Source organism: Marmota monax, unplaced genomic scaffold (assembly GCF_021218885.2).
Source record: "Marmota monax isolate L192 unplaced genomic scaffold, Marmota_monax_Labrador192_F-V1.1 WCK01_AAM20220418_F8-fsc00108, whole genome shotgun sequence".
NCBI classification, from domain to species: Eukaryota; Metazoa; Chordata; class Mammalia; order Rodentia; family Sciuridae; genus Marmota; species Marmota monax.
Window position 1 is genome coordinate 247,743 of NW_026694593.1, and position 27,094 is coordinate 274,836.

At 46.4% G+C, this 27,094-nt stretch overlaps 1 protein-coding gene across 1 annotated transcript; it reads left to right on the forward strand.

The window, feature by feature from the left end:
* Positions 1–5,151: 5,151 nt before the first annotated feature.
* On the forward strand, positions 5,152–11,907 carry Etv3l (ETS variant transcription factor 3 like). Its single transcript, XM_046421964.2, has 5 exons — positions 5,152–5,212; positions 5,305–5,542; positions 5,773–5,962; positions 6,332–6,452; positions 11,294–11,907. The coding sequence occupies exons 1-5, from the start codon at positions 5,152–5,154 to the stop codon at positions 11,770–11,772; spliced, it is 1,089 nt and encodes a 362-aa protein (XP_046277920.1). The 3' UTR covers positions 11,773–11,907.
* The last annotated feature ends 15,187 nt before the right edge of the window (positions 11,908–27,094 follow it).

Below are 27,094 nucleotides of genomic sequence, written 5' to 3' on the forward strand. Positions count from 1 at the left end.
TCCCATTCCCCTAAATCTGAGGTCCCTTGGGGTGTGTGTGAGGTCAGTGCCTTTCCCCCTGACCTTCGACCTGCCCATGTGACTGCTCCCGAGGTGGAAGTCTGGGTTTGGATTTCTGTTCCCGGGTGTCACACAAACCTTTTAAATCCCATGGCCCCTAGGGACCAGGGACAAGAGCAGCAAGGGGCAGTTGGGAGCAGGGACTGCGCCAAGATCTGGGTCTAGGCGAGGGGACTGGAGAGGGAGCCCGCAGGCGGCTCAGGGCGAGGAGGGGAGAGGGTGGGCTGAGGCTGCTGGAGGAGCTGACTCCCAGCCCCGGCAGGAGGGGCAGAGGTTCAAGGTGCCCTGGTCTCTGCCAGCATGTCCCTTGGTCAGGGAGGAAGGGAAAGGCGACTGAGGGGAGGCTGCCCCTTCCCTAAACTCCCCCAGGTACGGTGGCCGGCTTTGCCTTCCCAGCCCCCAGTTCTTCTTGCTGTCCTACCTAAGCAGCTTTACTTAATAGCATTAAGCAGGTCCCAGGACTCCCCACCCTCCACTTGGAGCCGAGATCAAGGGGAGAGACCAGAGGCTCCTAATCAGATTGGGGATTTGGCGGACGGGAGGGGGTTGTGCAGTTTGTTCAAAGCTAACAAGCATAAAATATCCCCTGGGGACTGCCACCGCTGTCTCTGAGGGGCTTCTCTCCCACTCTGATCCCGGGGGCTCATCTTTCACCCAGCCCCCACCCCCCCACCCCCGGGCCATACTCCACCTTATCTGCGCCTGACTTTGATTTCTGCATCACTATTTCTGTCTCCTCTCTGGTTCACTCTCCCTCTCGCTGATCCCGCCGGTCTGCCTTTGTATTTATAAACAGTTCCATTTTCCCACTGAATCAATCAAGCAGTCCCTGGGAAGACTTGGTTCTGTCCAATCGATCAGATTATATAGTGGATTCATTCCAGCTGCTTAGAAGGCCCCTAACCACAAAATGACTTTCCGTACCAGGTGTTTGTTTTGTTTTGTTTTGTTTTGTTTTTGCATACCTGTAGCATTGGGCTTAAATACTCTTGGCTTTTAAAATATATGTATTTGTGTATGATCCTGTCTTTCTTGTCCTCTCTGTCCATCTGGTTGGCTCTTCTCTGACTTCCTGGGATCTCTGTGAAATATTTTTCTGGCAAGGAAAAAAAATGGACATTTAGGAACCTGGGAGACTCCACCTCACCTACTCACAGCACTTTGATTTTGTAAGCTCACATCGTAGCGTGGGAGTGCAGGGCCTCCTTAGGGGCTCAGGGCCTCCCGCCAACCTCACCTCTCCGCTCCCAAAGTTTCATCCTCAACTTCTCTGCCTTGATGGACTGATTGCAGCTCAGCTCAGAGTCAGACAGACCTGTTCCCATCCAGCTCCACCCCTTAGCCAGGATCTTATGCAAGTCTTTTAATCTTTTTTGAGCCTTAATTTCCTCAGCTTGCAAAACGTAGCTAATATCCACCTCTGAGGGTTATTGTGAAGAATCAATGAAGTTACACTTGAAAAAAAAAAAGTCAAGTCCAATGTTAAGTGGGTGACAGAGGCCCAATTCATATTAATGACAATCTTGAAAAGGAAAATTCTGCTTTGGACATTTCCTTTGGCTCTAAACCCTGACTTCAGACTCAGTCTCCAATGTTATCATCATTATTTATATTGCTTTTATTAAATAATGACCTAAAACCTACATGTGTTGTAATGAACAGTTATATTAGCCAAGAGGATTAACCTTATTGTTATAATCAGAATGATGATGATGATGATGATGATGATGGTGGTGATGATGATGACAGCAATTCCTTGCTGCTCTAACCCTTCCAGGAACCCAAAGTGCTTTAGACAAACCACACTGACCATTCAAGATTGGGTTACGGTCCTTTTTGATTTATAGTTCTTAATACTCGTCCTCCTCTCAGGCCACTGCACTGGTGTTGCTGGGGGGGCGGGGTTTCAGGGGCTGAAGAAGCTGCGTACTCAGTGGTCAGAGGGTCACCAAGCTTTGTGTGATTAATCCACAGCACAAGGGGGAAGGAGCCCCAGGGCCTAGAGAACCAGGAGGAGGGGACAGAGTGGGAATGAAAGGACTGGGTGCAGTAGCACACGTTTGTAATCCCAGAGACTAAGGAGGTTGATCCAGGAGGATCATCAGTTTGAGGCCAGCCTCAGCAATTTAGAGAGACCCTGTCTCAAAAATAAAGAAAAATAAATTAAAAGGGCCGGGGATGTAGCTCAGTGTTAGAGCTCCCCTGGGTTCAATCCCCAGTACCGCAAAAAATTTAAAAAATTAAAAAGTAAGGCTTTTCACACACAGAACTGACAGGCTGCTGGAGGGCTGAGGATCCACAAGTGAGGCTCAACCCAGGAGAGGCTGGGAAGGTACCACTTCCTTTTTTGTTTGGCTGGCCTGGGGTTGTTGTTTTGTACCAGGGATTGAACCCAGCAGCATTTAAGCACTAAACCACATCCCCAGCACCCCCCAGCCTATATTTTGATACAGAGTCTCACTAAGTTGCTTAGGGTGTAACTAAATTGCTGAGACTGGCCTTGAACTTGTAATCCTCCTATCTCAGTGTCCTGAGGTGCTGATATCATAGGTGTGCCCCACTGCACCAAGCTACCACTTTGTTTTTTGTTTACATTTCTGTTTTTGTTTCTTTTTAAAGAGCAGGGAAAGGGTATTGCAAGCCTACCTTCGCAGCTGAATCTTTTAAATCTTTTTTTTTGGGGGGGCGGAGGGGGGAGTACCAGGGATTGAACTCAGGGGCACTCAACCACTAAGCCATGTCCCCAGCCCTATTTTGTATTTTATTTAGAGGCAGGGTCTCACTGAGTTGCTTAGTGCCTCACCATTGCAGAGACTGGCTTTGAACTCCCGATCCTCCTGCCTCAGCCTCCGGAGCCACTGGGGTTACAGGAGTGCACCACCGAGCACAGCTACAATCTTGACTCAGTATTGCTTCCCACTGTTTCACTTAGCTGTACAGCTTTAGGGAATGTGCCCGAATGTGCCCCCTGAGCCTATACCTTGTGTGAGGTCTCAGCCTATGTCAATTTCAGTCCCTTATGCAGGCACAGTGAGGGTCTCTAGTGGTGGGTTAATTATACTCTTCTTGCCAGACCCTGAGGTCCCAGATCCTCCAGACCTGGAAACACCACCAGATCCAACAGACACCAGAGCAAGCTATAGAATTCCCTCTGCTTCCTCCAGGGAACAGACTTCCCTGGAAACCTCTCACCTTTGCATAAACACACCCCATTTCCAGCCGAAGTTCCTAAAGTGAGACAGAAGCGCTCCCAATTTAATTGAGGTTAGACAAAAGAGGACTCCCCCCACCCCCAGTACCAGGGCTCTCTACCACTGAGCTACATCCCTAGTCTTTTTTTTTTTTTTTTTTTTGAGACAGGGTCTCACTCAGTTGCCCATCCTCCTGCCTCAGCCTCCAGAGAAGCTGGGATTACAGGTGTGCAACACCACGCCCAGCTTCTTTAAAGTCTTAAGGCAACTTGGCATATTAGAAAGTGCTGTGGAGTGGCGACTAATTCTCCAGGTGTCTTCGGTCAACTCACTTTCCCTCACTAAGCTCCTCTGGAATGTGGGGAGGTTGCTCCAGACACACCATCACGTCCTCCAGACCTGAGCGCCTAACAAATTCTAGTTGAGAATAAAGCGTCATCATCAGAGAGGAAACCCCAGAGGCCAGGTTGTGTAATCCTGGTTGCAGGCAATCCTAAACACCCAGGAATCTCCCCTGCCCCAACCCACCCAGGAGCAGTCCCCACATCCCCACGGCCACCTCTCCCATTCCTTCCCCGTCCTCTTGCACATTGTCTCATGTTTCATTAGTGACAGCAAAAACCAGTCTTGTAGTGACATCCTCTGTTCCATGTGGAAGGCTTTGCTTCAACATTTTCTATTATGATGATGATGATGATGATGATGATGATGATGATGATGATGATGATGATGTCCTGGGGATAAACCCAGAGTACTCTCCCACTGAGCTGTATCACCAATCCTTTTCATTTATTTATTTTTTTTTTAATTTTAAGATAGGGTCTTGCTAAGTTGCTCAGGATGGCCTTGAACTGGTGGTCCTCCCGCCTCCCGAGTCACTGGGATTACAGGCATGTGCCACTGTGCCCTGCTTCCTTCAACAGTGATTGTCCCCCCTTTACCTACAAGTCTGACTCGCTGGGGCTCATTCCAAACTCCCCTCCCTACCCCACCCCTATCAGTTGAGAACCAGCAATCAGTGTCCCCTCTTTTGTGCCCATGGTTATTTATTTATTCATTCATTTTTGGTACAGGGGATTCAACCCAGAGGTGCTCTACCACTGAGCTACAAACCTAGACTTTATTTTATTTTGAGATAGGATCTTGCTAAGTTGCCTAAGCTGGCCTTGGATTTGCAATCCTCCTTCCTCAGCCTCCCAAGTTGCTGGAATTACAGGCATGCCCCATTGCAGCCAGCTCTCCCATGGTTCATTAATTCAATAAATAGTCTCAATACCTAGGGTGTCATCAGTGAGCCACACAGACAAGGTTCCCGACTTTTTGTAATCGACACTCTGAGGGAAAACACACACATTAAAAAACGATGCTGTTCATTTATTCTATTGCCATCATTTGTTGTACGTCTATTGAGTGCCAGGCCCCTGGGACTCATTGGTGAAAATAACAAGCAAAAATCTTTGTTCATCTCAAATAAAACTGTTCCAAGTACTATTAAGGTGCAGACAGATATGTGTACATGCTGCCTCCTCCCCATTCAAGGTTTAGAGTCAGCAATTAATCACATTTTCTCTTGTCTTCTCTTGGAGAAAACTCCAATCCTGTTAAGCCCTAAGAAGAGATCCTCTGTTCCATGTCTAAATCCCCACCCCGCCCCCCCAGCCCCGTGGGGACAGGACGCAGGAACTTTGCCTTCCTCTCTCTCTGTGTAAGTGGTTCAGCCCCAAGCCCAGTCCTGGGTCAGCCTCTGGGCAGCGAGGAGGTCCCCAGAGGAGGCTGGGCCCTGCCCTGAGACAGGGGAAGTTTCCTTCCTGACCCTCCATCCCTTCCTTTTCCCCTTCCTCTTACTGGTGACCGTTTCCCCCCAGGTCCGGCCTCAGTCCTCTGACACCTGGAGGGGACCATGCACTGTGGCTGCCTGGCTGAGGGCATTCCGACCACCCCTGGCAACTACTGGATCTCAGGTGAGCCTCTCTGAAGCTCTCCCATGCTCTCGCAGCGGCTTTGGGGGCCTCTGGAGAAGCAGGGCGCCCTCACTCTCACTTCCCCACCCCAGGCGTGGCCTTCCCTGACTGGGCCTACAAAGCCGAGTCGTCCCCCGGCTCCCGGCAGATCCAGCTGTGGCACTTCATCCTGGAGCTGCTGCAGAAGGAGGAGTTCCGTCATGTCATCGCCTGGCAGCAGGGAGAGTATGGGGAGTTTGTCATCAAGGATCCCGACGAGGTGGCCCGCCTCTGGGGCCGCAGGAAATGCAAACCACAGATGAATTATGACAAGCTGAGCCGGGCCCTCAGGTGAGAGGCGGTGGCCAGCGCAACTGGAGTGTACAGAGTTCAAAGAAAAGGGCTGATTCCTGACACCCGGTCCTGTTCCCACTCCTCCCAGGCTTAGGAAATGTCCTTCCATGTGGGAAGAGGCCCAGGGTCCTCAAGGACAGCGTGGTCAACTCTGCTGGCCCGGGGAGGGCACTCTGACTCTGCCCCCTTCCCACTGAGCCAGCTCCTTGTGGACCTCCCTTCCCCAGGTATTACTACAATAAGAGGATCCTGCACAAGACCAAAGGGAAGAGGTTCACTTACAAGTTCAACTTCAGCAAGCTCATCATCGTCAACTGCCCTTTGTGGGGAGTGCGGGCACCATCACCCCCACACCTGCTGCTGGGGGCTCCCCCCCTGGGTCGGCCAGCCCTGGTGCCCACGGGTGTGCAGAGTGAGGTAGGCATGAAGGTGGCCCTTCCCAGAGCCCTACCAGGACCTGCCCCTGCCCAGGAAGCCCCTGTCCCTGCTCTCTGCCTTTGGGATCTCATTGGCCTCTGATGCTCTTCTTTTCCCACATCCTCGTCCCTGAGGACCCCAGGAGCAGGGGTATGTAACAGTCCATATGGTACACCCCTGGGAGAAAGGGTGACTTCTGTGACCGGCGTCACTCATTCAGTTGGGGATCAGAGAGAAGTGATGGCTGTTAACCACCAGTATGGGGGGTATTTCGTTTTTTGAACTGGGTGATGAGGTACAGGCATGTTCCAGAGGAACAGATGCCGGGCTGAGTCCATCCCCCCGTCCCTCCTTCTCCTCACCCCTCAGCTCCTGCACAACATGCTGTTTACCCACTGGGCCATGGCGGAGCAACTGGCTGGACTGCAGACCCCCCAGGGGCCACCAGAGGCTACTGGGGGGAAGAAGGGGAGCAGCAGCACCGCCCACCGTGAGTGCAGAGAACGGGCAGGAAATCTTAACCAGAGAAGGGGAGGGCCCTCCCGGCTGAGTACGTGGCTAAGCAGGGTGAGACCAGGAAAAGCACTCAAGTCACTCACTCATTCACTCAACCAACATGGGTCAGGCACAGCTATTTACTAGGTGTGGGGACTCAGATGTGAAAGATGACCCTCAAGAAACTCAGTCCTGCCAGGCGTGGGGGCACACACCTCTAATCCCAAGGTAAGGGAGGCTGAGGCAGGAGGATCACGAATTCAGAGCCTGCCTCAGCAACTTAGTGAAGCACTAAGCAACTCAGTGAGACCCTGTCTCTAAATAAAATGCAAAGAAATGGGGCTGGGGATGTGGCTCAGTGGTTAAGCACCTCTGGGTTCAATCCCTGGGGAAGGAAGGGAGGGAGGGAGGGAGGGAGGGAGGAAGAAACTGAGGGCCTAATGGGGAACAGAAAGGTGAGGACTGTCAGGGACCAGTTCTGAGATTTAGGCAAGAACAAGGTAACGGGGAGATGCACAGGAGGAGATGGGGTTTCCTGGACAAGGCCACACCTCAGCAGGTGAAAAAAAGATGCCCTGGCAGAGGGAATAGAATTTGCAAAGTAAAAAGCAGTTGGCAAGGGCTGGGGTTGTGGCTCAGTGGCAGAATGCTTGCCTAGCATGCGTGAGGCACTGGGTTCAATCCCCAGCACCACATAAAAATGAATAAATAAACAAACAAAACAAAGGTATTGTGTCCATCTACAATAAAATATTTTTAAAGAAAGCAGTTGGCAAGCATAGCAAATCTGGCATCCTGCTAGTATCTTGCTGTGGTCAGAGTAAGTTATACGATGGGGTCGGAATAAGCAGGAGCAGCCAAAGACGGACTTGGCAAGGCAAACCGGTGTCTTCCCCAGAAGGCCTTAGAAACTATTCTAGGGCAGTTGGACTTTATCCTACGGGTAGGAGGTGGCCAGGAGGGAGAGCAAGTTCAGATACTGGGGAAGGGTACTGAGGATTGAAGGCAGGGGGTACTCTACCAATAAACTACATCTCCAGTTCCATTTATTTATTTATTTGTTTATTTATTTATTTTTGAGACAGGGTCTCTCTAAGTTGCTGAGGCTGCCCTCAAACTTGCAATCCTCCCATCTCAGCCTCCAGAGTTACTGGATTACAGGCATGTACCACCAGGACCCGGCTCAGATTTTCATTTGATAAGAATTACAAGAGTTTCCCAACTTATAATGGTGTGACTTCAAACAGGGCAAAAAGCTATCTGCTATTCAGTAGGGACCATGCTTGGAACTTTGGGTTTTGATCTTTGCCTGGGAGCCACAGCTGCGGATCGCCTACATGTCAGAAGGGGAAACCACCAATGCTCTACAGGGCCCCGTGTTGCTAAGCTAAGATATTCTGTAGGTTAGGTATATTACATACTCTTTTGACTTGCAATATTTTCAACTTACAATGGGTTAGTCCAGCACTTAACCCTATCTAAGTGAAGGGATATCTCTGCTCTGTGTGTAGTTGGGACTGCAGGAGACACAAGACTGGCATTGGGAGGCTTTTGAAGATAATCCAGGCAGGAGACAATGAGACCAAGACAAGAGCCAGGGGGTGAAGGAGGAGCCTCAGCTGAAGGCAGATGGAGAAGACACAGTTCACTCACTGATTTACTCACTCATTCACTCGCTCCTTGCATCAGATGTTTAATAACTTTCTGTTTAGCGTGCCAGATACTGTCTTAGGGACTGGGGGTGCCTTTACAGGGCTTGTAAGCAAGAGGGGGTACATATGTTCAATTACTAAGAGGTATGCAGTTATAACTGCTACGCGCTACAGAGGAGAAGTTGAGAGTGCCGAGGGCATCACACTTCCCCAACACAGTGACATATGAGCTGAGACCCAAAGTGTGCATAGATGTCAGCTGAGCTCAGAGGGAGCAGGGAGAATAGGGCAAGCAGAGTGTGTAAAAGCCCTGGGACAGAAAGAGGAACCAGGAGAAGGCCAGTGGCTTGGCACTTGGGATGGTGTGGGAGAAGGTGAAAACACAAACAGATGCCAGTTAGCTTTTTTTTTTTTTTTTTTTTTTTTTTTTTGGTACTGGGATTCAATCCAGGGGTATTCTACCCCTGGGCTACTTTCCCAGTCCTTTTTCATTTTTTTACTTTGAGTCAGAATCTTGTTAATTTGCTAAGGCTGGCCTCACACTTGCAATTCTCCTGCCTCAACCTCCCAGGCTGATTAGCTCCTAGAGCAACAAAATTAGATTTTCTGTGGAAAAGATCACACAGATATTCAACCAATCCAAAGCTCCTGTGCAGAGACCAGAGAACTACCCCTCCACTCCAGCCGGTTTCATGGAATAAGGATCCTCAGCGTTTGGCCTACTCCAGGTGCAGCTGGGGACCCAGACTCTGTGCCCCTGGGAGAACAGCTGAGGCTGCGGGTGCAGGGCAGCCCTGGGCAGGCTGGGACTCGCTAGGCCACCAGTCTGACAGCCTGGAACCGAACAGCACCTGAAGAGCCCTCCCTGTCTCTCCACCCCGCCCCCCCGAAAGTGCCCTAGGCATAGAGTGTCCCTCTTTGGAAAACAATGAGGAAAAGAAAAGGGTTCCTTTCCTAAGCCCCAGCTTGGAGGGGACTCTTTCACATCTCTGCCCTCCTGGAGCACACAGGTCCTGCCCACACTTGACCCTGAAGGACACAACAGGTTTAGATCTCTAGGAGGTTAGTGAAGGTTATCATCGCAATGCTCCATCTGAACTGGGATTCCCAACCCGTGCCAGCCGGGCACATATCTGTAGACCCAATGCCCTGGTGCGCTGAGGCAGGAGGATGGCAAGTTGCCAGGCCAGCAAGACCCTGTTTCAAAATAAAATAAAAACGGGCCGGGGAGTGGCTCAGTGGTAGAGCACTTGTCTAGAGTGTACCAAGCCGGGTTTGATCCCCAGCACCATAAAACCACCCAGAACCCTGTGCCAATCATACCCCCAGCCTCACTCAAAGCACAGGATGCCAAGAGAGGAAGTTGCTTCTGGACAGGAGAGTGTGGGGACTGAGCTAGAGCCAGGAAGCTGCAGGGCTGGGTGGGGAAGGGGTGAGAGAGGTATGGGAGGACCTTAGAAACATCTCCCCCGGAGCCAGGTGCGGTGGCACTCACTATAATCCCAGTGGCTCAGGAGGCTGAGACGGGAAGATCAAGAATTCAAAACCAACCTAAGCAACATAGCAAGACCCTGTTTAAAAAAAAAAAAAAAAAAACCCACAAAAAACAAATAAATAAATAAAATAAAAAGACTACGGATATAGCTCAGTGGTAAAACTTCCCTGGGTTCAATCCCAATACAAAAAAACAAAACAAAGAAACCTGTCCTCTGCCTGCTTGGCTGGAACACCCAGAGGACACAGCCTTCCTGGGAAACAAGTCCCCACACCATCTAAGAACCCAAGACAAAGAACACTGGCCTGGTACATTATGATTTCTGTATATATATAGGTGACTCTATGACCAGTGTGATTCTGCAATCTGTACAATTAGAAAAATGAGAAATTATACCCCAATGATTCCAATGTATGAATTGCCAAGATCATTGTAATGTCATGTGTAGCTAATAAAAAATAAATAAAATTTAAAAAAAAAAAGAACACTGGCCTACCAAGAGGGTATACTCTGACAGGGGTCTCCTACATTTTCCCATGGAGGATCACTGATGCTTCATGATCTGACTTTATTTTATTATTAAATAATAATGAATTTGTCTTCCCCGTTTTTATTCATTACACTCCCCTGCCAATGTGGCTACCTTGTTCCTACCCTCTTTAGGTTAAAAATGAGAAAAAATGTGGAGTTGCAGTCAGGCTACTTGAAATACAGAAAATGGTTTGGAGATCTAGCTAATTAGGTCCAGGCTGGGCATCCCCAGCACAGGATCCTGGCAGATGGCAAGAGGAAAGAGGGCAGATTTGGAAGGAATGGGGTGAGGGCAGGGTTCTTGGAGGAGAATTATGGGGCCCAGACGCAGACAGAGAAGAGGAAGCTAGGATTCACCCCTCATCCATCCTGGGCTCACAGCCACTATCTCTGAGTTCCCTTATTACCAGTGATGCTGCCTGATCTTAGCCCAGGATAAGGGACTTTGCAGATGAAGAAAGAGGCTTTCAAATTTAAGCAACAAGCCCAAGACCACACCACAGATTCTTTGCCCAGCTAGTACTCGAGCTCTTCGCTGCAGAGACAGGGAGGGCAAAGGGTGGATTCACTGCGCTTTGGCAAACAGCACCCTTTGCTTCTCTCAGTTGTGTTTCGTTTTGGGGATGGAATCCGGGGTTCTACCAGTGACTGCCACTCCAGCACTTTGTATATTTCATTTTAAAGCAAGGTCTTGTTAAATTTGCCCAGCCTGGTCTCCAAAGTAGCTGGGATTACAGCCTGTGCCACCACACCTGGTTCTCACCATGGTTTTACTGAGCGCTCGATGTGTGCTAGGCTGGGCTGGGTTCAGGAAAGAAAAAATAAATACACGTCGTGCCCACACTGAGCTGGGGCACAGACATTGCATAAATAAGTACACAGACGACAGCATGATTCTAAGGAGCTAAGTGCCCCGAGGAGAGGTACAGAGAGAGGACTTCGGGCAGCCATGCTCCCACGGAGGCTGGGAGTCTTGGGAAGCTTCCCAGAGGAAAAGCCATTTAGGATGAACCTGAACAAAAGCAAACAGGGGAGGAAAGAGGGGTGGGGTCAGGGAGAGGCTTTGGAGCAAGAGGAGAAAGGAATGGGAAATGGGAGGAGTGAGTGGCATCTCTGAGAGGAAGGCGCCATTTTGACCCTTTCTCTTCCTTCCTCTAGGACTTGGTTCTGCCTTGGGCCCTTGCCGGCTGGGCCCTTGCTGCCACTTTGGGAACCCCCAGGGCGAGCTGCCCAGCCATGCCACCTTTACCCCTGCTCTTCTGCCTCCTCTCCCTTCCAACTGGACTGGCCTCTCAGGGCCCTTCTCGCCTCCTCTCTCCTCAGAGCAGCTGCTCCCAGGGACCCCCAAGCTAGACACCCTGCTTCCAGGACCTGGCTTCTCCCCAGGGTCCTGGCATTTTCCAGGGCTCCCCCTGTTGGCCGGGTTGGGCCAGGGCCCAGGTGAGGGGCTTCGACTCCTGTCGCTCAGGCCTGAGGGGCTGGAGGTAAAACCTGACGCTGTGGCAGGGGCCAAGGGCTGCCTGGACCCCAGGGAGGGCGTCTCCTCAGAGACCCACAGACTCCAACCTGGGGAGGAAAACTCTGAGTCCCCCAGTTTGGAAAACCTCAAGGTCGTGTGGGCCTTGGACCCTCCTTAATTGGAGAGGAAGATGTGAAGGGCAGTAGTCTGCAAACGCCATCTCTCCTCTGGCCCACCTTCCTCCTGGCTGGACACCAGCCCAAATTGCAAAAGAATTTGAAATTGGACCAAGAGAGGGGGCATGGCAGGAAGACACCGGTGTGGGGTGGGGAAAACAAGGCAGGGACCCTCTTCTCCCACCAACTTGCTCATTAGACTAAGGAGACATTCTTAATCTCAGTTTTCTTTGAGAGAAATGAGGTTAAGGTTTCCATCGTTTCAATCACTCCAGACCTGCCCCGTGAGGGAGGAAATTAAGGACTGTGCTGGGGAGGGGCCGAGTCTCAGGTGACTCCTGTCTTCTCTGGGCTCTTCTCCCTTTCCAGGCCACGGTCTCCAGTCCCTCTCCCACCCCTCCATGCCCTTCTCTTCCATCCCTCTGATTTCTGGGCCCTGGTGGCTCTGTCCCCTGTAGGCACTTTCTTTTGTCTCCACTGCCCCAAGGTGGCTAGGGAGGGCTGCTTCCTCATCTCTGTAATACTTGAATAAAATACCCGTGGCAAACTGCCCTCTCGGTGGCCACCCCTCGCCCCACTCCATTCCTCCTGCTTTCTGTTCCTCCAGAGTCCTCACGGGAAGGGGGCAGTGTGGTTGGGGAGGGTCTGGGACCTGGAGCAAGAGCAGCAAGCAACCCAGTGACTGCGGTCAACTCAGAAAGAGAAAGGCTGAGGAAGCCATAGCCCCAGGAGCTTCTGAGCAACATGGAAAACCAGCTTCAAGAAAGAGCTTCAGGAAGAGCAGAGAATGACCCTCAGATCTCCACAGAATGGCCCTCAGAGCCCTGTGGAGGCCCTCTGGGCAGAATTCCAAGGACCTGGTAAGAAAGGAGACCCTTGCCAGGGGTCCTCTTTTCTCTGCCCACCCTCCACCCCCAGCAGAGCAGAGTTGAAGCACTGGGGGTCTGGGGGCATGGGGCAGGCACGTGAGAGCGCGTGCGTCTTTTGCTTACACCTGGACATGCCAACAGAGAAGGGTGCTAAGGGGCCAAGGCCATCACACACATTGCCATCTCTACTCTGCAGTTACACTGCTCGGGTTTGTCGAGCTGTGTCTCCAGGCCTTTCTCCCACATGGAGCATGAACTAGGGAGCCACAGAGGCTCAGAGCTGGCCCAGTGTGTCTGTCCTGTCCTTCCAATCCCCTCACCTGCCTTTCGGCAGCCTCTCAGTCCTCAGGTGGTGGACGCGTTGCCAGATGGCTGGAGCAGGGAAGGAGAGGCCCAGAGTGAGGCAGGGGCGGGTCCTCACCCAGTGGAGAGGTCAAGGTGGCAGGGAACCCAGGCCCTGGTTTCCCAGGGGGCCTCTGCCAGGAGAAGGGTTTCTGAGAGACCACCTCAGTCTCCTTCCCTCAGCCCACATGCCAACAAGGGGACCTCAGATTTTTCTTTCCAGGCAATTCCTGCTTCCCACTTGCCCCCAGAGCCACAGGCCCATCCCCTGCCTGCAGGAAGGACCACACCAGGGGTTTTCCCATCCACACTCCGTCCGGGAAGGCAGAGCTACTGCTGCCTGCCCCAGCACGAGGAAGAGGATGATGTTGTCATTGGGCTGGGGCCTGTTCAGAGGCCAGCCCCAAGGACAGGGTTTTCTTCATAATGGGGACCCTCCTGTGTCCTGGGCCTGACCCTTCAGTGGTTTCTGGTGGCTCTAACCCCCACATCTCAGGCAATGAAGAAATCTTTGAGGTCACTGGTCTAAGAATTCCCTTCAGGGTAGGTGAAACCAGCCCAGAGGGCCCACTTCCAGGTGGATGGCACTATTGACATTTTGGCTGCACAATTTTATCACTGTGGGGAGCTGTGCTGTGTATTCCTGAATGTTTAGCAGCAACAGAGCTTCTAATGAGTAGGTAACAGCAGCGCCTTCCCCCATTCCGATGTGACAACCCAAAATGTCTCCAGATGTTGTTAACTGTCCCCTGAGGAAAGGGGGGCAAATCACGGCCATCGAGAACCACTTAAATAGGGAAAGGCTTCAGCAAATCCAGATGTTCTGGCAAAGATGGGACCCAGCTTCCAGAGACGGGTTGGTCTCCACATTGCAAGAGTGCCCTCTGGTGGTCAGAGTCAGTACCAGCTCTCAGAAGACTAGAGCCATGAAGTGGGTGGGAGTCCTCTTTGGGGAAGGAGGGTAGTGGCAGCATGAAAGAATTTATGAGAAGCCTCCCACTTTAAACCCCCTGAACAACTCATCACAGGATCAACTGGTCTGATGTGACAGAATCTGCAGGCTGTCAGGGACAATCATCAAGCCCAGACACGACACCTGGCCATCTGTGAGTGCCAGTCTCACCTGGGATAGCACAGCGTGGCTGCTCAGCTTTCTGCCAGAAGCAGTGGCGAGAGCCGGGCAAGACACAGCGAAGCCAGCTCGCCAACCTCCCTGCTCCTAGGCCTTCAGCTCCGTCAAACCAGAGACACCCACAGACTCTCACAGGCTTCAAGAATTTTAGGGAGTCAGGCCAGGTGTGAAGATGCACACCTATAACCCCAGTGACTCAGGAGGCTGAAGCAGGAGGATCATAAATTCAAGGCCAGCCTGGGAAACTTAGTGAGACCCTGTCTCAAAATAAAAAATAAAATGGGCTGGGCTCACTGGTATAGCACCCCTGGGTCCAATCCCCAGGACTAAAACAAAGGGGGTGGCTTTTAGGGACTCAGACTCCCCAGCTGCATGTATCTTAGATTCTCAGGAGTCAGAAAGAACTTTTAAGATCATGGGAGTTCAGCCCCCCCTAATTTTACAGACCCAGAAAGAAGAAGGGACTTGTTCCAAATCATCCATACAGAAAAGCCGAACTCAGAATATAAATTTCCTAATTATCAGTTAATGTTCTTTCCATATCACCATAATCACTTGGCTAGAGAGTTTTAAGAATTTTAAGAGGTACTTAAAATTCCTTAGAAATAAGAGCATATTATATGTGGAGAGGGAAATTCTAAAAGTCCTTCCTCTGTGTTACTTTTCATATGACTATAGCAGCAAACACTTTCCTTTTTGTGTGTAATTTGTGGCCCTTGATTACTGTCTGGTGCTGGACTCTGTCTCATGTGCATCAGTATTGTGTCCTCATAAGCTGGCATTCTTGGAGTACTGCCGGACACTTTTATGAAATGGAAGGTGTATGGTCACTAGATTAGCAAGTGAAAGAGGCCTTAGACATTAAAAAAATGTAAGAGCAAAATATTTGCTCCCCTGAATTGTTGGTGGTAGTGAGGATGATTCCAACCTGCTCCCTTTCATGCTCTAATGAGAACCTGACCCACAGGGAGGAAAACTCACGCACCTACAGGTTTTATGTGTACAGTCGTGCAGCACTGAAAGCCAGAACACCGTCTGCACTGTTATGTGATTCCTTCACCATATGACCACAGAATGTGCTTAGGTCAACCTCTACACACAGCCTTTTTTTTTTTTTTTAAATACATGAAGTAAACCCAGGGGTACTCTACAGCTGAACTACTTGCCCAGCCCTTTTTATCTTGCCCAGGCTGGCCTCCAACTTGCAATCCTCCTGCCTTGGCCTCCTGAGTAGCTGGGATTACAGGTGTGAGCCACCAATCCCAGTTGAAAGCAAACCATTTCTACATTCATTTACTCTATGCAATTTGGATTTTCTTGTTTTAAAATTAGAAACACACGTACTTCATTAATATGATATTAAAAAGAGATCTTAAATTTACATATTATGACCAGGTGAGAATAGAGAGAGGAAATGGGCATGGGTGGAGAAAGGAAGTGAAAGGAGACAGAACTCTTCAGAAGGTTTTGAAGAAAACATCGCAGCCACAAGGATGGGCAGCACTTACTCATTTACTGTTGAAAGGATAAACGACATTTCTAAGATTCCTCTCCAGTCACTTGGGCTGAAAGCTATAATTTCATTGGAAATGTTAGTACCGTCGTTAATTAATCACTTTCATTGCTTTCTTCTAAACACTTCAGAGGCGCATCCTGGACAGGGCAACCCACCAGGGCAAAATTGAGCACAGCAATAATTACCTTCAGGATTCAGTCCAAGAAAAGCAAGCAATGGGCAAGAATGAGTCCACGGGCATCCTAATGAGTAAAGCCCACACAGCACCATTCCTGTGGGCCACTGCCAGGAGTGTAGAAGTACAGCCAAAAATATCATCCAGTCCAACCCACTTATTTTTCAGTTGCAAGTTCAAAGGCCCCTGAGAAGAATAAACTGTTCTGCGTCTCCAGAGCTGCACCACCTTTGAATCAATCCCTGTGTGTCAATCACACCTACCTGTCCCCATCTCAATTTGTAGTGGACTGACGCAGAAAATCCCACCATTTCAGGACTTGTGACTGCCACATAGCAACGCCTCTCAGTAAAGCACTCCTGAGTTCAAATCCCAGTACCAAAGAAATAAAAAGGCTGGGATGTAGCTCAGTGGTCAAATGCCCCTGGGTTCAATCCCCAGTCCTGCAAATAAAGGACACCTAACATGAACACAGAACTTAAAATTCTCCAGTGGCTCCCCTGAAAAGGAGAATAAAACATTCTCTGTGCCCCCAGTGGTGATCATTTATCTGTAGTATGATGTCGTTTAATTAGATATTAGGCATAACACTAGGTGTGCATAAATATTTATGGCACATAAAACTTCAAAAGCAATGGCAATTTACCAATTAAATGGAAACATAACTATAAAGCCAATGCATTTTATTTAATTTTTTTTTTAATTTTTTAATATTTATTTTTTAGTTATCGGCGGGCACAACATCTTTGTTTGTATGTGGTGCTGAGGATCGAACCCAGGCCGCACGCATGCCAGGCGAGCGCGCTACCGCTTGAGCCACATCCCCAGCCCCCAAAGCCAATGCATTTTAAAATAAAAATACTGATATACAGCAAAAGATGATGTTTTTCTGCAACCATGTGCTACACAAAACATGACCCCAGCACGCCAGCTGCAGCGTGGGGTCTCTGGAGCTGGCGCGCTGGGCGATGACTCACTTCTCCTCCTCTTAGTGTAACTTTTGCTAGCCCTTTGTTCATCCAGCCTACTGAGAGGACGTTTGGTCTCCTCTGAGCCCAATGCATCCTTTGCATATTAAATCCTCATCTGTTCTCATTAGTGGAGACAATTAAAGCAGGGCTACTAGGTGCCAACTCATGATAAACACAAAGGCAAATGCAGACACTGAAATCATTTTTTATTAAGTACCACCCAGACGATGCAAAATGTGATTTTCTCATTGCTTTTTAATATTATCATCACAAGTAAGACACAAAAGTTAACCTCTTTCCAGAAATTCCATGGACTCAAGGTTTGGAATTCCAAGTTCAAACCAAGTTCATTTAGCATGGGATCACTGTGCTCCCCACCCCCAATCCACAGAGAGACTTCCAAATCACTTCCCAACACCCACTTTATACTCTGATGGCACCTAATTGCTCGTGCCTTTGTGCTTTGATGTCTGCTCATCTTTCTGGTGGACAGACCCTGCCCAACCCTCTTCTAAGACTGACTCCTCCACATCCTTTAGGATTTTGCTCAGAAGCTCATCCTGGCCCACTGGGACTACCTTTCCTCTTTCCTCTGGTTTTTTTTTTTTTTTTTCACTGAGGACTGAACCTGAAGGCTTTACAACTAAGCCACATCCCCAGCACTTTTTGAATTTTTTAAATTTTGAGACAGGATCTCACTAGGTTGCTTAGTGCCTCACTAAGTTGCTGAAGCTGGCCTGGAACTTGTGATCCTCCTTCCTCACCTTCCTGAATCACTGGGAGTACAAGGGTGTGCCACCGCACTTGGCTGTGCCTTGCTTTCTTTGAGCCCTGACTCCCGCATCTTGCAGCACAATTTTAAAAGCAAAATCTTAGAAGCAAACTAAATTTCCATCTGTACTGCACTGGTTAAAGAAATTATAGTACATCCACACAATGTCAAAAAGGGGGGAAGGTTTATGTACAGTGTTGAATTACCTCTAATATTCATTTTTAGGAAAAAAGTAGGGGGCTGGGGGTGTGGCTCAGTGGCAGAGCGCTTACCTAGCATGCAGGAGGCACTAGGTTCCATCCTCAGCACCACATAAAATAAAGATATTGTGCCCACCTATAACAAAAAAAAAATACATTTTTAAAAAGAAAGAGAGGTGGGAGGGAGAAAGAAAAAAAGAAGAAGAAGAAAGAAAAAAAACAGGGCAGAACGACGGGTGAAGGGTGTTACCATTGTCTAAAAGGGAAAGCCTGGAAAAATAAAAAGCTCATGACAGAGTTTTACCTGTTGGGGTAGAAGAAACTGGAAGGACAGAAAACAGATGTGAGAACTATATTTTTCACTGTGTAGATTTATATAGTACATATGATTTTTAAACTGTAAGACTGTATTAACTTTAATAGAAATTAAATAAAAAGTAAATGGCAATGTTACCGGCTGTTAGTCAGCTTTTTGACACTGTGACAAAATACCTGAGAAAATCAATTTAAAGGAGGAAAAATTTACTTTGGCTTATCATTTCAGAGTTTTAACTTGATGGTTACTTGGTTCCATGGCTCTGAGTCTATGGTGAGGCTGGACATTATAGTGGAAGGTTTTGGTAGAATAAAGCTGCTCACCTAAAGGTCACTAGAAAGCAAAAAAAAAAAAAAAAGAGAGGGAAGGCGGGCAGGGACATGGCATACCCTTCAAGGACACACCCCCAGTGGCCCCTATTCTTCCTATTAGGGCCTACCATCTCTCAACAATGCCATCAAATTATGAATCCATCAGTGGAGTAATCCACCAATGAGGTCAGAGTCCTCACAATCTAATCACTTCCCCAAAGCCCACTTCTGAACACACTGTACTGGGGACCAAGCCTGCAATACAGGAGCCTTTGGGGAACATTCCAGATCCAAACTATACCAGATGCCATGACTATATCACAGGATCAAGTGGGAAGATCAAAGAAATATCACAAAAGTACGTGCTATTTTCATCAGGGGCAAGCAATGATGGTACTGTGGTGCTGTGTGGTGCTGCTGCTGTCCCAGAGTAGGATCGATAGTCATAATGACAAATATGTCACACACCTTTCCTTCTCCATCCCCACATCCCTCCAACACACACCCACTAGGGGACAGTCAAGTTTTGCTATCATTTTACAGGGGACTACAAGAAGGGAAGTGACAACAGACTGACACATGATCTCACACTTGCTTCTAATACAGAGGGACCCACATCTGAACCCTCCCTCCAAAGTTTTATATCAGCAGCTGGTTCAAATAAAGCCTGCGTTCTCCCTCTTCTTTTCCATGCTGCAGTTGCACCCTACACTTTCCCAGACACCCTCACACAACTAGGAGCTCTTCTACCAATGGCATCAACCATCTACCACCAATTTCACACATATTTTCTAATTAATCATGTACGCACACCAGATCTGGTGACTTTCCCTCAACTACCCTGACATTCTCACAGAAACCTCAAGCCTGTAAAATCCAAATTGCAGCCTAATGGCAGGCTCCTCACAAATACTGGATGCTGACCCCTGAGAACTTAAGATAACCCCAGTCATCAGGATGAGTCACCTCTGATATCCTTCTTGCTTCTCTTACCACTTTCCCCTTGTCAAATGTTTCCAGGAAACCAGAACTAGACGGGAAGAATGTCAAGGTTTGCTTTAGGAAAGTAACCAGGAAGTTTGCAAGAGCAGTACTCCAGTATGGTCCACAGCAAGAGTGTCCTATGACAGGAAATTCTGAAATGAGTCCTGATCCATTCAAGGTATGGCTGAAAACACCTTGAGGACATGGATAAACATGTGGTCTTTGGAGTTACATGTTTACTCATTCAACAAATATTACTGAGTGCCTACTCAGTGCTAGGCACTTTGCTAGATAATAGCATGCCGGACTCGACTCTACAAAAAGAAAAACAATTAAGTCCTGACTTAGAGCATTTGCCAATTATCATGGTGTAAATACTCCCATCACACTCAATATCAAGCTATGGGACCACAATAAATGCGGAACTAGAAGAGATGAGCACAATGGCTGTCATGAGTCAATGCAAGATGGCCCCAGCAGACCACAGCACAAGGCACAAAACACACAGGTTCTTGACCCCGTCTTAAAAAATACAAAGGGCTGGGGATGCCACTTCAGTGCCCCTGGGTTCAATCTTCAGTATCACCCCCTCACCCCTACACCACCAAAAGTAGACTATTATCTGGCATATAGTCAGCATTCATTAAAAGTTATTATATTCTGAACTTATTAACCTAGTATTATTGATCCACTTTGTAACATGGTCTCACTGAGTTGCTTAGGACCTCACTAAGCTGCTGAGGTGGCTTTGAACTTGCGATTTTCCTGCCTCAGCTTCCCAAGTTGTTGGGATTACAGGTGGACATCGCTGGTCTTGGCTCTTTAGGGTTTTTAACAAATGTTTTACCCTCTGCTATTTTGGAAATTATGCACACCATCTCTATTCTTTTAATAGTTAACCTCCAAATCACAACCTGCACCCCTGTTTAGTGTTAAGTAACTTTACTTCCCACTCCAAGACAGTATTAGAACCCAAGTATTTTAATGATATGCCCTTTCTCTGCTTTCCCCCCACCAAGCCTCATTTATGTTGTCTGGCTGCAAAGATTGATTAGGGAAACTCTGGAAGCGAAGTGCTGGAAATGGAGTCTTTCCTACCAGGCACCCCAATGAATAAGCACAGAGGAATTCTGTGCGTTCACCTACTCTGTATCGTTAGATGACAAAAGAATACACTTACGTTGGTTAGGCCGCTGGTATTTTTGGATTTGTTTGTTTAAACAGATATATTACCCTAATTTGTACAGAATTTTCACTGGTTGGCAAGTATTTTCTTTTTTTTTTAATTTTTATTGTTGGCTGTTCAAAACATTACATAGTTCTTGATATATCATATTTCACACTTTGATTCAAGTGGGTTATGAACTCCCATTTTTACCCCGTATACAGATTGCAGAATCACATCAGTTACACATCCATTGATTTACATATTGCCATACTAGTGTCTGTTGTATTCTGCTGCCTTTCCTATCCTCTACTATCCCCCCAAGTATTTTCATTATTTCAAATTTACCACATTAATTACTTAATTATAGTATTTTCTGGTTCCTATTGTTGAGACTGAGAAATTGCTGTTGGTATACTTGTTGCCCTTTTGAAACTTATTTGTCAAATTTTTCTCTAATCATTTAAAAATTTTTTCCTCTGTAATTTATTTCAATACTATATGTCTCTAAAAAGTAAGGAAGAAATCTTTATTTTTAACATAACCTCAATATTATTATACCCACAATAGTAATTAGTAGTAATTCCTCAAGTCACCAAAAATCCTATGTTCAAACTTCTAATGGTCCCCACAACTGTCATGTGCTTTTTAAAGTGTTTGAACCTGTATCCACAAGGCTCAGATTATAAATTGGATTATATATTTTATAAATCTTTTTTTTTCTAGTATTGGAGATTGAATCCAGGAACATTCTATCTCTGAGCTACATGTCCAGTCCATTTTTATTTTATTTTGAGACAGGTTCTGGCTGTCTCAAAATAAAAGCTGGCCTCAAACTTGGCAATCCTCCTGCCTTAACCTCCTAAATAGCTGGGATTCTAGAAGTGTCCCTGCACACCTGATTCATCAATCTCTTCTTATTTATAGGTTCCCCCTCTCTCTTTCTCTCTCTCTCCCTCATAAGTATATACACATATATGGGTACACATAATCATGAGTATACACACATACACATAAAATTTTTTCTAGCAGTTTATTTGTCGAAGAAAACTGACTGTCTTGCAGTTTTCCACAGTCTACATTTGGATGATTACAGTGCAGTGGTGTTCTTTTTTGGCAAGATTACTTAATAGTTAGCACTGTTCTTCTATAAGGAGACATGTGTCTAACAGTCTCTTTATGCTGAGTTATGCTCAGTGCCTAGATCCATTAGCTCACTGAGTATTAATATAGTATTGATACTCTAATTCTATCATATCCTGATTTATTAGACAAAATGCTGCTTTAGGGGGCAAACTCCCTTTCATCTACTGTTAGTTATTCAGTGAATTCTGAGTATGTAACTGTACCTGGTTACACTGCACTGTTATTATAACCTTAAGAAAAGGTTCTCTTGACCACCCTGAAGGAATTAAAGACTGGTTCACTTTCACAAAGGATATGTCCTTTGGGATCTTAGTTTTAACTGGAGGTGGCTTATCAGAGCCTCACCCCTAGCAGATCGTGTGCTTTTACTGTTGTTCCCTCAGCCTCATGTGGTTACAAAGAGGGCATGAAGCTCAGTCTATACCTAGGGGCACAACAGAAATACATTTTAACTCAATCAGAGATCTAACCCTTGGTTCAAAATAAAAGGATAAAAATGTTTCTCTTTACACTGTGTTTGTTTATTTGCACTACTGGGGATGGAAACCACAGCCTCATGCACGTTAGGCAAGTGCTCAATCACTGAGTTACAGCTCCAGACCAAGAAAACACTTAATACCTGATTTGATTACAAATTATTAACCTTTTAAACTTGTGCACTATTGGTTAAACAAAATTTACAGAATATGTCCCCTTATATTTATTTTCAAGGGTAATATTAGAAAAATACCTTCTAGAGGACTGGGTTGTAGCTCAGTGGTAGAGTGCTCACCTAGCATGCATGAGGCACTGGGTTCGATCCTCAGCACCACATAGAAATGAAATAAAGATATTGTGTCCACCACTAAAAAAATAAATATTTAAAAAAAAGAAAATACATTCTAGAGATTGACTTCAATCTAGAATGATCTATTAATAAACAATGTATTTATAACTTTTAGTACATTTCCTTCAGGTTGTATATTTGCTGGAACATTCTACCCAAATTGTTTTGTATCAAGTTCTTCCTATTATGTTTACAGGATTCTACTACATGAGAAAATTTCATAGGGCTTTGAAACTATTTGTTACAACAGACAATTTTCTCATATTTTTCACATTTATAAGTTATGAATCCAGTGTGCATTTTCCTTATTCTTTTTATATTTTATTTTGAGAAGGGTCTCACTAAGTTGCTGAAGCTGGCCTTGAACTTGTGATTCTCTGGCCTCAGCCTCCTGAGTCCCTGGGATTATAGGCATGTGCCATGGTGTCCAGCTCAGTGTGCATTCTTGTATGTGGGCCACCTAAAGACTTCTAGCATGAATCTGTTTATGTATACAAAGGGAACTGAATAAGTGAAGGTTCTCCCACACTGCTTACATTAATAGGGCTAAACCCTAATCATTTTTCAAAATCCAACTTAATTATGAATTTCCCATGCTCCCAAGTATTATATTAATTCCTCCATTTTAGAAATACATTGTTATGTCACAAAAGTCAAGACAGAGTTTAAGAACTGATGAACAGTGTCAAGAGTCTCATGGAGTCCACTAGTCCCCAAAATGTATCTACTGGATCTGGCAGGATGGAGGCCCCTGGGGCCTCTGCTTGAACAGTTCAGAAGTATAATAGGGAACAATACAAGTTGGAACACTATGAAGAATATGTTATGAAGAAGCAGTGGAGGTAAGGAATGGAGAGTATTTTTTCAAGGTGCTTGGCTAGGAATGGATGCCAAAGGTTAGGAATTTTGTATTTTGTAAATGGAAGATATTCCTGAATGTATGAGAGGAAAGAGAGAGGAAAGAGGGGAAAGGTTGAAGATATAGCATATAAAATGATAACTTATGACATGATTAAGTCCTCACTGAGGTTTGAGGACAACACGTAAGGTGGAGAGGTGGAGATTCACAGAGTAACCTTAGGGATGGAGGTGGGCACTAAGTGTGAGCTATAACTTCATCTTTATCTTCATAAAACCAGAATGGGATGGTCATCTAGCTAGATGCTGAGTTTCAAAGAGGATGGAAGGGTTACAGTTACCACTTGGAGTGAAAAGTCTCTTCTGGGGGAAAAAAAAAGCAGGGGGATTGAATTAGGCCATCTCTGAGCAATCTCAGCTCTCAGAGGGAGTCTCTATGGACCTCCAGGACCTAGAGGTTTGTCCCCAACCTACGGTACTTCCCTATCTTTGCTGCCTTCACTGCTAGGATTCACACACACTCCAATGCTCAGCTTTTCTGCACTCCTCAGCCATGCTCATGAGGGACTCGAAGTCCCACTCTGACCTGTGTAATCCTTACTGTTGGTGCTAATGAGGGCCATTTTCTTAGCAAATTGAAGGCTCTTATTAACTGTCAATCTATTATCTAGTGCCTCAATATCTGCCAATCACTCGGTTCTGCTCAAGATACCTGGTTCTTGGAAGATCTCCGTTTCATCCTACCAACACATCATGAAAACTTGTAGTTAACACTTGCAAGAAAAACTATGCTGCCAGGGTCTCTCCCTCTTCTATCTGGGAGACCCAGGACTGCCTGTGGATGGACTGGAGCTTCCCCTTTCTTCCAATGCCTTTGCCATTCTACTTCATCCCACTTCATATTTGCTCCTCTGTCTCTGTGTGTGTACATGGCACCCGGAGTGCACACAGAGGCACTTTACCACTGAGCTACATCCCCAGTCCTTCAGATTTTTTATTTTGAGCAGGGTCTCACTAAGCTACCCAGGCTGGCCTCAAACTTACTATCCTCCCATCTCAGCCTCCGGAGTCTCTGGTATTATAGGCACACCAACACTTCCAGCTTGCTCCTCCATCTTTACTACCCCACCACACACACTGATTTGGAAGTACCAATTCTATTCTCAACCTGTAGCCTATCTCCCAACACAACCCTCTGGCCTCCCACATCCATCTTCAATGCCAACCTATTTTTCAGAAAAGGCAAGACTCTCTTCCTCTTGAGTCATTAGGATCTTGACTGAGTCTTTCAGTCTGACTGCTGTGTGCCTGCCAACTGTGAGGATCAGTGAAGCGTCAGAACAGGTTGGCAGCCATGCTGGGTTTTCCCTGCAGCTGCTGCGAATAGCATCTCAGTTACCACCAAGCAGGAGCCCAGACTGCCAGCAAAGAACTGCAGGCTACAGTGGCTGGCTCCCTGTGACTTCCCTCTCAAAATGCAGGGGGAAGTCAGGATGTGTGCAAGTCCTTGTGAGGACTCCCCAAATGCCTGCAGTGAAACACACAAGTAAACGCAGAAGTGGTAATCAGAATGTCAGGGCCCTTATCCATCCCACTTTACCTATTGCTGCAAACATTAAATACAGTGCTTACCCTTTCCCTTCTCCAATAGATAATCTTGTTGGCTCCCTATTGTCTTACCAATCTTTAAATCAGAGTAATTTTTAAAATTAGATTTTTTTTTATTATTAAGATGAGTTACTGAAGAAAACTTGGGAGGAAAAAAAAGAAGTAAAAAGATATAAATCACCTGTCATTCCATCACCCAGAAATAATATTATTAATATTTTTGCAGTGTTGCCCAACAATCTTGTGGTATGTGTGTGTGTGTACACGCATGCACATGCAAGAATATTTTTGTGTTTTTCATTTTGTTTTACTTTACAAAATTGGTGTACATGATAATATCCCAGGACATAGTTAGACTGTATTTAATTATTTCATATTTTTCAGGAATTTTCCCAACTGTATAATGTTGCTGTAATGAATGTCGTTAAGGAATTACTGAGTCAAAAGATAAGTCCACTGTAAGGCTTTTAATTCATACTGCCAAATCATCCTCCCCAAAATAAAAAATCAGTTTTTACTTCATTCATTCAAGGATAATAGTGCCCAACACTAGATAATCTCATTTTTTGAATGCTTTGCCAAACCGATGTGGATAGATTCGATGTTCATCTTATTTTAATTCTAAATTCTTACAAGAGAGGTTTTACAGTTTTTCCTATACTTATTGGTCCACCCTATCCCAACTAAACTCATCAGTCCAGTCTTCCCAGCCTTATTTCACTGAGCCCACCCACCTTGCCATCCTCATTTCCCACGACTTCAACCAATCTGCACCCTACACTAGTCAAACTCTTCTATTTGCACAATACTTACCTCTTCATACACAGGAATAGTGATGTTTAATATGTGTTAGGCATTGTACAATGCTTTACATATATGAACTCATTTAATCCTTACAACCAACACTATAAGGAAAGTATTGCTTTATTCACCTCTAAAATGTGGCCATAGTGCTAGCACAGTAGGACATGCCTATAATCCCAGAGATGTGTGAGGTTGAAGCAAGGAGGATCACAGGTTCAAGGCCAGCCTGGATAACTTAGATCCTGTCTCAACAAATAAAAAGTTTGGGGTATAACTCAGTGGTAGAGCACTCCTAACCACCAGTAACAAAAAAAAAAAAAATTAAGTGTCTTAAAGTGGCTATAGGTGTAGATAAATTTATTAACTTTCTTGAGGTCACACAGCATAGATCTTGAATCCCAATGATTGAAGATTCAAGTTCAGACAGAGAACTCTCTCAGTCAACTACTGAAGAGGTACAATTAGACTGAAAATCTCCCTTCTGAAATAATAACACAACAAGTCTTCCTTTAAATTTAATTCTACCATTGGGATTTTTTTTTTTTTTGGTACTAGGGATTGAATCCAGGAGTGATCAACCACTGAGCCACATCTCCAGCCCTTTATTATATTTTATTCAGAGACAGGGTATTGCTGAGTTGCTTAGGGCCTCACTAAGTTACTGAGGCTGGCTTTGAACTTGTGATCCTCCTGCCTCAGTCTCCCTAGCAGCTGGGAGTACAGGGTGCACCACTGCACCCAGCAATGTTTTAAATTTGTAAGTGTAAGGGTGGGGCTTGAATTCGAATATGAAAGATAAGACAGATTTTCTGCTTTTGGCCAAAATGAAATAGGAGGGCTGGATTGAGTTATTTCAGCTGAAGCAAAAAACAAAACAACTGCTAAGAGCTATAGCCAAGTAGTAATGATGCATGGCATTTTTGGTTGAAAGGTGACACCAGCAAGCCATTGAGATGGTATGATTATGTTAAGATCTGCATTCAAATGGATATTAGACCCCTGCTGTCCGCCTAGGCCTGCTACTTTGGAGCTCTAGTGGGACTCCCGGAGAGTTCCCATTGGTTGGGGAAGTGCGGTAGGAGGGATTTCCGGAGGAGGGATTTGTCTGTTGGTGTAGTGTGGCCGGGAGAACACCACGTGTATGGTTCAGCATATTTCCCGGGAGAGTGCGTGGCATTGGCGGGAGTTTCAGAAATAAAGTTTGTTCCTGCTTGAGCGGCTGGTGATTTTGTGCCCAGCCAGACTGCGGCAAACAACAACAACAACAAACAGACAAACTATATGAAAACAATTCTCAAAATGTTGGATGCCAGGCAATGAAGGACAATG

Coding starts and splice junctions, on each gene's coding strand:
- Etv3l (XM_046421964.2), top strand. CDS start 5,152: ATGCACTGTGGCTGCCTGGCTGAGGGCATTCCGACCACCCCTGGCAAC. Junction 5,213..5,304: donor TGGCAACTACTGGATCTCAG/GTGAGCCTCTCT, acceptor TCCCCACCCCAG/GCGTGGCCTTCCCTGACTGG. Junction 5,543..5,772: donor AAGCTGAGCCGGGCCCTCAG/GTGAGAGGCGGT, acceptor TCCCTTCCCCAG/GTATTACTACAATAAGAGGA.